The 12730-nt window shown below is 43.7% G+C and overlaps 1 protein-coding gene across 13 annotated transcripts in view; it reads left to right on the forward strand.

Moving 5' to 3' along the window:
• LOC105478200 (SH3 domain containing kinase binding protein 1) overlaps window positions 1–12730 on the forward strand; it is a 362161-nt gene that overhangs the window by 75455 nt on the left and 273976 nt on the right. Inside the window, exon 1 of one of the 13 annotated variants that reach the window (XM_011735296.3) lies at window positions 12124–12278. The exons of 11 other annotated variants lie outside the window; for them this stretch is intronic. In XM_011735296.3, the coding sequence (XP_011733598.1) occupies window positions 12228–12278 (51 nt within the window). In that variant the 5' untranslated portion in view covers window positions 12124–12227. Of the gene's footprint in view, window positions 1–12123; window positions 12279–12730 lie in introns of those variants that run through there. One more of the 13 variants, XM_011735300.3, reaches the window with a different exon arrangement.

A 12730-nucleotide genomic window follows, 5' to 3' on the forward strand; every position in this document is an offset into this window, starting at 1 on the left:
AGACAAGGTTTCACCATGTTGCCCAAGCTAGTCTTGAATTCCTGAGCTCAGGTGATCCGCCCACCTTGTCTTCCCAATGTGCTGGGATCACAGGTGTGAGCCACAGTGCCCAGCGCCAGCTATTTTTTTTTTTTTTTTTTGTAGAGACACGGTCTCACTATGTTGCCCAGGCTGGTCTCAAACTCCTGGGCTCAAGCAATCCTCCTGCCTTGGCCTCTCAATGTGCTGGGATTACAGGTGTGAGCCACTATGTCGGCCAAGTTCTTTCTTGAAGGAACATATGGGCAGTACATCTCTAGGGCTACCCAGAAGACATTTTGTTTCACCTTAGCTTCTTAACTCACAAGGGGATTTGAAATAGTATATTGCCCCACTCCCAGGCTAAGGGGTAAATTTCATCAGCTTTATGACACTGAGGAAGATGAGATAAATTCTTGAGGAGAGTTCAGGGAGAGTGAAGGTGAAGATGTGAAAGTCTCTTTAATGTGTAGTCACAACATGTACTAGCACAAAAGTCACACAAACACCCAGTTTTTTGTGGGATGAGGTGTATGAAGTCAGCCCATTTTTGCTCTTAGCTGCCTGTTTTGCTCGTCATGAAGGAACAAGCTTTTCATTATTGTCGTACTTCCTCTGGGACCACCAAGATTTTCTCATGAAGACTAACAAAGATGATATCATGTGTCTGGGAGTCAGGGTGAAAAGCAAAGTGGGTTTGCCTGAGTTTGTAAGCTGAGAAGTTGTTCGAGTCAAACCACATCCTGCCCTGGGTTTCTAGAGGCAGGTGGTCCCAGATGGAGACCCAGAGCTGGAGGAACCGTGCCAACGCTTTCCTAAGAGACGTGCTCAGTTCCCAGGAGGTGTGGCGGAAGCCCTGGTGACTATATCCTCTTTACACTGAAGTTTTCTTCTAGGGAGGCCACAACTCACTGGTTGCCAGTAAAGGTTGTGAAGTTGGTTCCAGTTCCAGTTGTGGCTGTGCTGTGAACCAGCTGTGCCACTGGTGGCCATGCTGAAGTTCTTGGGGTTGTACTTTTCCTGGCTGTCAAATGAAACCATGGTCAAGATCTGAGATAGCTAGTGCAGGTAGCTAGTATCGGCGCAGTGGGGGCCAAGTCAAAACCAAAGAGGAACTGTTTTGCATATCATGGAAGAAAAAGTAAATTAACATTAAAACCATATTTAAAATATTTATTAGATGTACATTTTAGTTGTGATTATACTACAACATAATTGGAATTGATGAAGTATTAACATGTGAACATATTCTTAGCAAAGCTGGACATGTTTGGAGAGTACCTTGTCAAGAGTGTGATGCCTGCTGCCGAAGGCTTTGGTCCAGTGGGATCTGCTTTCTGACCAGATAAGATTTTGTCTTAGAGACAACATCCAAAATCAATAGGCTGACAGATTATTGGCAAAAGATACGTTGCAGCTGTTTAAAACCATAAACGCTATCAGGTTCTAACTGCTAAGCCTGTAGTCATACTGTAATATTGGGACCCTTATGGCCACAGATAGGAAAGGAACAGGATGGTAGCTGTCGTTCTGTAATTGCTGTTTAACAGCCTGGCTTATATTGATGATTCAATCTTTGTTTTTTCTTCTTGCTTCCACAATTCAATCCTTATTTCTCTCAGCTGCAAAATCGTGAGTGTGCGCACAAGTTTTTTTCTCCCCCAGTCTTGAAACTGGAATAATTGCCAATCTGCCTATTAAAAAAATACATCTGCCCTATGAAAGTAGTTTCAGCTACTCTGTGTTAAATGAGTGATTACAACATTAGGCTCTGGTGGCACGTAATACTAATGCTGAAACACTTGAATATGGAGGTTCGTGTGGTTTCAGATGTTGAGAAATCACTTCTTTGTGCTTATTGACATTTTTCCAAGGACTGCTCTGTTATTTGGTTTAAAATGTCACATGACAGCTGATCTCTTCGGTGCATATAATCCATGCAATTATAGTGTGAGCTTCTGCTGTCAGTGGTGGTTAAAAATCCATATACCTCGCGCCTTTTTTAGCCTCTGATTTTTTTTTTTTTTTTTACTCAATTTAACTCATCCTTTTATTTTAAAACTTGAATTTGAATGAGTTCCATTAACAGATATTTTAAGGTGACAATCAAGTCTAGGGCGCTGCCAGCTTGAAGCTGAACACAGTCCCTAGCCCTCAAGCTGGATGTGAGATCTAATTTCGGGCATGTTGCAATGCAGAGATGTAGCTGATTTGTAAACAGCCCTTGTGACAACGTAACACAGTTGACAAGTGATGGTCCTCAGGCAGGGTGAAGTGTGTTATCTAGCTGTCTGAGTGATCACCCTGATTGCAGTTCCACATGGGGTGCATCTCACAGAGCCATACATGATCATTAAAGCCACAGATTCATCATTGGTAGATTCAGCCCATTTTAGTCTCATTACAGACAAATTTAGTCCTGACTTCATTCATTATAATGAAAGTCACATGAAGATTCACTTTACTATAAACTATATTCTTTTTCCCTTTTAAATGGAACTTACAAGTTAATGTTAAAGCATAAAAGTACTTGCAAGTCACTTGCTTTGCTAATGAGAATACATGCAAATGTGGTGCATGTGTGCTTTTCCTGGACTCAGCCCTGTGACCTATCCCTGTGTCTGTCCTGATGGCAGGGATTGGCAGATGATTTATGTTGGCCCACCTCTTCCCAGAGTGGCTAGAATGGTCTTACGGACATAGAAGGACATGTTAAATATTCATCTGGTTTAATTGAATTTAATATACAATCCTTAAGATTAATCTGCAGTTCTGGAGTTATTAAATGGCTCACTTTTTAGTAGCATATCATTTATTTGCTATTATCTAAGATAGTGAATTATTTAAGTAAAAAGGGAATGTTCTTTCCATGAGGTAGATCTTACCAAGCTGCTGCTGCTTTCATTTACAGGCAATTACCAATTATATTAAATTAGGAATGTGGGTAAAAGGAAGCGTGGCAGTCTGAAGGTTTAAGATGTTTGATTACTAGGTGTTGCATAATATACCACAATCTGGGATCTGGCACTTGCTGGTTGACCTATGGTCTGCTGGCACATCCTTTATTAATTTTCATTTTCCATGAATATTAATGATGGTTGGGTATCAGTTTAAAGAATAGTGAATCAATTAACATGTAATTTTCATATACTTTGATTTATAAACATGCACATTTTAAGATACATTTGTTCTCTTTGAGAACACTAATTTTTCCATTTCAGTTTCTCCTTTCTCTTCTTTGATACTGACTTTTTTTTTTTTTTTTTTTTTTTTTTGAGACAGAGTCTTGTTCTGTTGCCAGGCTGGAGTGCAGTGGTGCGATCTTGGCTCACTGCAACCTCCACCTCCCGGGTTCAAGTGATTCTCCTGCCTCAGCCTCCCAAGTAGCTGGGATTACAGGCGCACGCCACCACACCCAGCTATTTTTTTGTATTTTAGTAGAGGCAGGGTTTTACCATGTTGGCCAGGATGGTGTCGATCTCCTGACCTCGTGATCCACCTGCCTCGGCCTCCCAAAGTGTGGGGATTACAGGCGTGAGCCACCGTGCCTGGCTGATACTGACATTTAATGGTGTGTTGGAGTGATTTATATTTTTTCAGGACAGTTTCTGAAGTGTTGCCAAAAATACTGGTTGTATTTTAAAATTCAGGTGATTTCTGTAAATTATTGAACAAGAACCAAGTGCTATACACATACGTAAGTCTATTTATATTATAGCACTATTTTCTACCATGGCCACCTACAACTTAATTTTAGAATTTGAAATGTTACTAAACTATGAAAATATAAAAGAGCGTATAACCAACATCTAGGTACCCACTACCTAGTTCTATCAAATGTTGCCATTTTGTCATACTTACTTCTGATCCTTAAAAAAAATAAATAAGTAGACTTCTGGTTTCAACTCAGAGATGTAGAGAGCTGCAAAGATGTCCCTCCCACGCTTCCAAGAAAAAATCTGGACAGATTGGAAATTAACAGAGAACTGAGTTTGCAGAGCAAACGACCATTTCAAAATCTGGAAAGAGGTGCCTTCTGAGACACAGGACAGGACCTGAGCATTTGTTTACAGGAGCAGAAGCCACCAGACCCCATAGAAGTAGGTAGGAAGATTAAGCTAGAAAATTTGACAAATTGCTGGAGGCTGAGTGTGGGCTAACTTGAGAGTGTGAAGTCTTGAGGGCAGCAGTTGTGGGGGAGGGGGTCCTATCCCTTTGCAGGCTTTTCTTCTAGGAACCCCATTTGGCTCTAACTGGGAGGGTGAGGGAAAATTCAGAGAAAACTCATGGTGCTGGCTCAGGAACCACTGAGCAATCTACTTAGACCCTTCTCCTTTAAGGAGCAAGAGGCTTATTCTGCAGAGGAAGGCTATGGTCTGAGGGCCCTGGTGAATTAACCATTGCAGCTGGGGGATGGAGCGCCCCTCCAGCCCCTTCCCCATCCCATCTCACCTAAAAAAAAGGTCTTTAAGCAGGAGGTAGACTGAGAACATTGGTGATATCTGCTACAGCTGGGGGTATGGGGTGGAAGGAGCTCTATCTCTAGGGCAAATACATTGTGAAGCTTACACCTTCAAGACACAGGCCCACCATGTGTACTTTAGAGACTGAGGCTTGGAATATCAGAGAACTTCCCTTCTTCCCTCACCCCATCCGCAGGCTAGCAAGCCCCCAGGAATAACAACAGTGGGTTACAGCGGGGAGAGCTGCAAGAGACAGGCTTACACTGGGAACAGCATAAAGGAAAGCCCCAAAGCCAAGAGAGGGTCACTAGAGGAATTTGAAGTTTCTCATGTTCATAGGAACAACAAACCTCAAGGCAGCTCAACTCCTGACTAGATTAATATCAATTCCACACTAAGGGCTCATTTACCTCAGTATCTGCTACCCTCTACGAAATGTCTGGCTTTCAACCAAAAATTACAAGGCATGCCAAAAGGCAGGTAAAAGCAGTCTGAAGAGACAAAGCACTCGGTAGAACCAAATGCAAATGCGATATAGCTGCTGCAACGATCAAAACTCACATGTATCTTACCTAGCTCTGTCCACTGAGTGCCCTTTCTGTGACAGGTGCCATTTTAGGAGCCATTTCAGAATGAGCTTAACAAGGTCTGAGCTTTTAGAGAGCTTACACTCCAACGGAGGACAGAGGGCTTAACCACAGACAAGTGAAGAGATAATTATAGATAGTGAAACATGCCATGAAGAAACAACAGGAGAGGAAAAGGCTAGAGTGGCTAGTGGCGTGTGTGGGCTGTTTCAGGTGAGGAGAAGTTGGAGCCTACATGTGAATGATGAGGAAGCAGCCCCTGCCATTACTAAGAGCCATCCAAGCAGAGAACAAGAAGTGTAATTGCCTGGAAGTGTGAACAAGGTTGGATCCTCCCTCGGTCTATACTGTTGCCTTATAAGGTAAAAGTGCTATGGGCATGGTGCTGATTACAGCAAGCTTTACAATTGTGTTGCTGTCATGGCCAACCTCTAGGGATAAAGGGGTGGGTGGGTTTTCTTTAAACATGTGTAAGAATTACCTGTCTTCCTCCATTTTGAGGGACAAGGAGAATCTATTAGACCTTCTTTGTAACCACTTCAGGACCTGGTACAGGGTGAAAAGGAATGTGAATTTGCAATTGTGAGTAGATACTTCATCATTCATCCAGTACAACTGTTTTGTTCTTCTTTGTACTAACTCAGCTACTCCTTACCCTCCATCCTTTTGCCCCAAGTAGTGATTATTCCTATGTTACAGATGGGAAAACTGAAGCTCAGAGAGGTTGCCTGACTTGATGAAGATTGCAGATCTATTAGGGTCAACCCAGTTATTTGAGCTCTGGCAGCCTGACTTCCCAGGATTGTGTTGTAAGAACTAATTAGAAGGACGGGTATTCTTAAAAGTGGAGCCTCTGATGAAAAAGAAAACCAAAAACCAAACATAGTTGTTAAATTCACATAGTAACTCAGTTTGTGTGAAAACATTGGCTGCTGAAAGTGCCTAAGAAAATGGATTTAGTAAATGCATGTTGAACGACCTATCACTTGTTTGTTTTTCAGGAGTGCTTAAAATAGATGAAAATGGGTAAATAGTTGAAACATCCCAATTTTCGCTGTGTCTTACCACTATGAATGCTATTGTATAGTATTAATACCGTGAGGGCAATGTTGTCTGACACTTCCCTACCTGGAACATTCTGGAAATCACTTTTTATGCTCTCAATAACTATTAAGTAATTGGTACCAGTCTACTGGGTTGTTTTGTTTTGATTTTGAGATGGAGTCTCGCTCTGTTGCCCAGGCTGGAGTGCAGTGGTGTGAACTCGGCTCAATGAAACCTCCGCTTCCCTGGTTCAAGTGATTCTCCTGCCTCAGCCTCCCAAGTAGCTGGAATTACAGGTGTGCACCACCATGCCCAGCTAATTTTTGTTAAAAATTTTAGTAGAGACAGGGTTTCACCATGTTGACCAGGCTGGTCTCGAACTCCTGACCTCAAGTGATCCACCCGCCTCGGCCTCTCAAAGTGCTGGGATTACGGGCATGAACCACTGGGCCTGGCCCAGTCTACTGTTTTGTAGACTGCATTTTTCACCTGCTCAAATGCTTTTCATACTTTTTCTATAGTAATTATTTTTTGAGAAGATATGAGACATAATATAAATGAACCATATTAAGTACATGACTGAAGAGGGAGACTGTTACGTTGGATTAAGAAGGTGCTTATATCCATTGGTTTTTGTTTTTCACCATTAGGGGAAGAAAAACACTTTCCCGAGTACCTTTCTTGATACACCAAAAGGTTGCTGGTATTTGGTAATGATATATTCATTGAGGGAAATACCAGGTGAATGGAGAGTTCTTCAACCATTAGCCAGCAATAACTGAGCACCCACTGTGTGCATAGTTCCTTTATCTGTACCATTCATGGGACTGCATATTAGATGAGGAAAACAGCAAATCTTTATATAGCACTTCCCACAGACCAGAGACGTTAAGTAAGTTGCCCAAGGGAGCACAGATTGTAAATGGCAGGTCTGGACTTGGGCCGGTGGGTGGCTTAACTCCGGAGTCTGAGTTCTCTCACCCCTAATTGTACTACAGTACAGCATTGTCTGGGTGGCCTTGGCTATGTTCACAAACCTCAAACCAGACGGTAATTAGCATGAGGGGCACCCAAATCTGTCAGGTTCGGAGAACCTGCTGGGAGTCTTGGCTGAGCTCTGTGATAGGATACTGCGAGTTTTTTTTTTTTTTTTTTTTAAATATGCAGCCACGTCTCAATTGAAACCACAACTTCCTGTGAATGCCTTATGATGTTATGTGAACAAGGGAAATAAGCACATGAATCTTTAAAAAGTTTCAAGTGTATTGATTTTTAAGAATGGATGCAATTAGTAGTTCTCATTAGCTCCAGGAATTATTTATCTTGGAATGCTTTGGTTCCACATAAAGCCCTTTAACGCTAAAAGATTTTGCAGGTTCTGCTGCTTTGACTAGAGTTGATTTCAACTGGCAGCTTTAAACATGCGCAGTAATGCAAGTGCGGATGCTGCCAGCACAAATGGAACAATGTATTGCTTTAATTTAAAAAACAGGCTGTGTCTCATTTTTTACTCCCTTTACATTTAATCTGACTAGTCATATTTTCTAGGAAGATGGTGAGGGTGAGAGCAGGATTTGACCCTGTTGTTCATCAATAAAGATCCTGGAAAAAACTGGAATGTGAATTTTGATTGTGCCCTCCCACTTTTCCGTCTCCCATTTGTAAAGGGGAAACAAACAAAAAACAAAAACCCTAGAAGATTCTGAGGCCAGACGACAGTATAGCCTTAGGCTGCCTAAACTCAGATGTGCCCTTCTTCCTAGGATCTTGTTAAAAGGCAGATTGTGATGGCAGCGGGGGGCTGGGGGGTTGGGGGCAGGGTTTGGGCTGGGGGCGGGTAGGTTTGGGGAAGCTGAGATTCTGCAGTTCTAAGAAGCTCCCAGTTGATTCTCCTTTTAGTAGCAAGCATTTCTGACACTTTAGACCTGGATGTCTGTCTTCTGGCTGTGTGAATCACCTGGGGGAGTTTAAACAGCAGTTTCTCAGGGCCACACCAGACCTATTGAATTAGATCTCTGCAGGGGTGAAACCAGCAGGTATTTGGGGGGGAAAAAAAAAGCTAGAGAAATCATTTGATAATAAATCTGCCAGCTTTGTTTATTGGGATGGGGGAGTAATGACAGCTTTGAAAACTTCACTGTTGGAATCAGATTGAGATGTTTAAAAATAAGCTTTTTGACATCCTAAGGGCTTCCACTTTGACCAAAACTACATGAGCTATCTTAGTAGCCACCCATCTTGGAAGGGAACTCACTAGTTCTTTATGAGTGTGTCCAAACTGACTTAAATCAGAGAGCGTGGAGAAAAAAAAAAAAAAAAAAAGAGTACTTAATGGTTAGCTTGCTGACCTGCCTAGCATTAGATAATGTCTGTGAAGGCCCCTGGAGTGCGTCCAGGGAAGCCGGGGCCCAAATATGGAAAAGAGAAGTCATGATTATGAGGTAAGACTTGCAATTACCATCGTGAATATTTGAAGTGTTATTTCAGCTCTTTCCTACGCTCCTGTGTTTGGGGTTTCATTTCTTTTCTTTTCTTTTGAGATGGAGTCTTACTCTGTCACCCAGGCTGGAGTGCAGTGGCGCGATCTCAGCTTACTGCAACCTCTGCCTCCCAGGTTCAACTGATTCTCCTGCCTCAGCCTCCCGAGTAGCTGGGATTACAGGCACCCGCCACCATGCCCAGCTAATTTTTTGTATTTTTAGTAGAGATGGGGTTTCACCACTTTAGCCAGGATGGTCTCGATCTCCTGACCTCGTGATCCGCCCGCCTCAGCCTCCCAAAGTGCTGGGATTACAGGCGTGAGCCACCGTGCCCAGCCTGGTGTTTCATTTCTAGCAGTGTGTGGGGAGCCAGGACCAGCTAGAAAGAAGGGCCAGGGGATGTCTTTGTTGTGATGAAGCAGATTCCACCATGGAGTTTTGCCGCTTTCACAGTATGATTTTATTTTATTTTATTTTATTTTATTTTAATAACTGAGACACCTCAGCAAGTGTCTTCTTAACATTTCGTAAATCCTACTATTAATCTTTTCCCCTGAGGTCAAGCAGGAAGATAAGACACCAGGTGGAGACTTAGCTTCTGCTCTCCTCAAGCTATTGTGTCTCTCTTTTTAACTTGGAGTCTTTCTTCAAAACCAAGCGTTTCCTAATGTTGCATGTGTGACTTTTCTTAGCTCCTTATGTAAGGGGCTGGGTGCGGTAGCCTATGCCTGTAATTCCAGTGCTTTGGGAGGTCAAGGTGGGAGGATCACTTGAGGCCAGGGGTTAGAGAACAACCTGGCCAACATAACGAGACCTTATCTCTACAATAAATTTAAAAATTAGCCAGGCATGGTGGTGTGTGCCTATAGTCACCGCTAGTTGGGAGGCTGAGGTTGAGGAGGATTGCCTGAGCCCAGGAGTTAGAGACCAGCCTGGACAACATAGTGAGACAATGTCTCTAAAATAAATAAGGGAAACCTCACAATCAGAAAAATAAAAAAAGTTGGACATTCCCTGTCTTCCTTTTCTGAAGCTTCTACAGTGAGGGATGTTGTGCATTGTCACCATGAACTTCTGTGTCAGGGAGGGTTGGAGCGGAGAAGCAGAGCGCTAAGCATGATCTGGATAAGGTGATTTCCTGCCCGTTGTGGATGTTGCCAGTGCAAGCTGCCTCCTGTGTCCTGTGCTGAGCCTGAAGCCGCTGGAGGAAGGTGGGTGTGGATGAGAGCAAGGACTCCTGGAACCTGCCTCTGGCTCTCACGCCTCAAACCTCAATGACACAGTGCCCTGTGGGAGAGATTGGTGCCCTTCCCGAAAGAGAAAGATTAGCTCAGTCTAGTGGGCATCTGTTGAGTGTCTGCTGTGTCTTGAGAGCTGTTCTGGGCCCCGGGGGAGAGCGTGAGGGGAGAGACTGACCTGGAAACACACTTTTCCAAGCCACTGTGGTGCGTGCCCAGTATGCTAAGGGAGCACAAAGGGAGGGGGACCTAAGAGCCTGGGACAGCAGAGGAAGGAATTTGATCAGGTGAAGAGGACGGACCAGAGCCCAGAGTGAGTGAGAAAGAGGGTGTAGTGTGAGTGTGAACAGAGGCCTACAGCTGGATGAGTACCTAGAAATAAGCCTTGCCAGAGTAAAATGGGAAGCGAGGCCAGAAGGTGAGAGGGATCTTGCATACCATTGTAAGGAACTTGGACTTTTGGGGTTATTGGGAACCACTGAGGCAGGATTCTAAGCAGGGGTGTGCCACACCGTCACATGTGGATGGTGGAAAGTTCCTTCAATCTGTGACCTCTCCTGAGTGAGCACCTGCTCCCAGGCAAGGTTTTTATTTTTATTCTTACTCTTGGCTACCCAGTTACTGCTCAGTCTGTTCCTCCCAGCACACTTGAGATTGCATGGAACAGAAAGCTGTCTGGGACTGCCTTAAAAACAGACATTTGTTATTTCGCATAATTGGGAGGCTAGAGGTAGGGTGGACCCCAGGGGCAGTGTGATCAGCTGCTCAGTGTGACATCAGAAACCCGTGTTCTTGCTGTCTCTTCCCCCACTGTGTTGTTCTGGCAGTAGCTTCACCCAAGGGCTGGCTTCCCTGTGGTGGTCAGACGGTTGTAGAATGGCATCCATCTGCAGTGGGGCCCTTTGCTTCCTTGCTCACAGCCTGTATGTAGGAGGAGTTATTTCCTGCAGTCTGATTGGGTGAGTTTTGTTTCCACTGCCCACCCTGAAGCAATGTTTAGAATTAATTAGGTTGTCCTTCCTAGAGCTGGAAATGGGCTCCATGGGGGAATGGATGGGCACCTGTGACCAGGAGTGGGCTCTGCTGGGGAAGAAGGAAGGGAGCCAGCTCTACTGGGTAGGCAACCAGCAGTGCTCGCTGAGGGTTACTGACCAACCACATTGGATTGTTTGTTTCCTTTCACTTGGGGGCCTTTTTTTATGTTAAACACAAGCAAGGTGATCCTCTGATTTTGAACTTGTTATCTGGGGGAAGGTAGACCAATCTGCTGAGTGACAGCAGATTTGATCGTTGATCTCTACAGGCTTGAGAGTAATAATACGTGAGTATTTTTGAAGCTGACCCTAGCTTTACATCTCTGAAAAGTATCAGTTCAGATCTCACCAATTCAGGAGGTTCTCATAATTTGGTCAAGGAGTTCGCTGAAGTTTACCTTTGAACAGTTTTATAGTGAGGGTAATATTGGTGATGGTGGTAATACTAACATATGTGAGAAGTAAATGACTTGAGTAACATTGGAAAACCTGTTTGCTTTAGGATAGAAATATCTAAATATACGACTAGTAGTAAATAGTAGAAATCATTTCTATCTAGTTGTTAAGTTAGTCCCTTGGAATCTCTCCTTGGGGAAAAAATAAAATCCTGCTCTGAATATGTCAGTATTTGAATTACTGTATGAACTTGAAATTAACAAAAATGAACTTTTTTTCTAGTACAGTTCATGCTTCACTGAGCCAAATAGACATTCTGCCAGTTATTTGGACTTTATTAAATTTTACTTTAGTACTTATATGTAATAAAAAATCAAGGTAAGCCTCTGCTTTGCAAAGTCATTTATTTGATTAGGAGCTGTATTTTAGAGTGCATTTTCAGGGCGAGGTTTGTCCACATGTAAGTAATGAGCGTTTGCTGGTGCAGCTCTTAATGGTGAGAACGGATGTTGAAGAAAGCAAACACCATATGCCCTTTGTTTCCCGTGCATGTCCTCTTCTGGAGGCCTGGGTGGAGTGTTTCAGCTGTCTCAAATAATCTCCATGTTGCTGTTACTGCAGACTCTGCGGTTCTCCAGCTCTCTCCTCTCTGATGTTAATTATAACTTCTTCCTAATTAGGTGGCTCTTCCTCCTCCTCAGTCATACAGGTTCCACACTCTCAAGTGCCAGAGGTTGGATTACTTTTCACTTGATTTGTGACAGAAATAAGTGCAAAGAATTACAAAAAAAACCCACCAGTGTGAGTGTGTAGTGGGAGGGGCAGGCGAGTTGGGTACGGGACAGGATGCTTAGAATAATTTTGCTGCCAAGTGAATCAGAGAGACTTGCAGTTCTCGGAGAGCACAGAACTTACTCCTGCCCAGAGTTCAGACACAGCCAGAAATTACCATTTCATACTTCACAGAATGGAGGTTTCAGCAGCCAAAGCCCCAAGTGCCGCAGACTTGTCTGAGATTGTAAGTAGGCCATACATCTGTTTTGATTGTTACGACGTCTGCATCTTTTGTAGCCTGTTGCCCGACTACTTTGTAGGCCAGGAGGGAGGCATGATGGGGAATTTGGTCTCAGGTCAGTCCTTCCAAGATGGTGACCAACATTGTTTTCTACTTCGCCCCAGGTCTCAGTTTTCTGGTTTGTAGCCGAAGGGTATTTCTTTCACTAAGCCCTTGTCTGTGAGAGAAGTGGATTCTTTTGGCTGAATTCCTTTTGTAGTGGCATTTATAAAGATTTTGAACAGCTCTGTCATCTGGTTTGGTGGCTCTTTCCTTCTCTGATCACTATAGACAGCCAGGTGAGTTTTCTCCAGGGGATGCTGCACACAGGCAGCTGCATGCAGCCAAACCCCCTGCAGGCATCCATTTCTGCAGTGAGGTACCCCTCTCAGGGGTCGGGAGCAGGTAACATTTCC

Source organism: Macaca nemestrina, chromosome X (genome assembly GCF_043159975.1).
Source record: "Macaca nemestrina isolate mMacNem1 chromosome X, mMacNem.hap1, whole genome shotgun sequence".
NCBI classification, from domain to species: domain Eukaryota; kingdom Metazoa; phylum Chordata; class Mammalia; order Primates; family Cercopithecidae; genus Macaca; species Macaca nemestrina.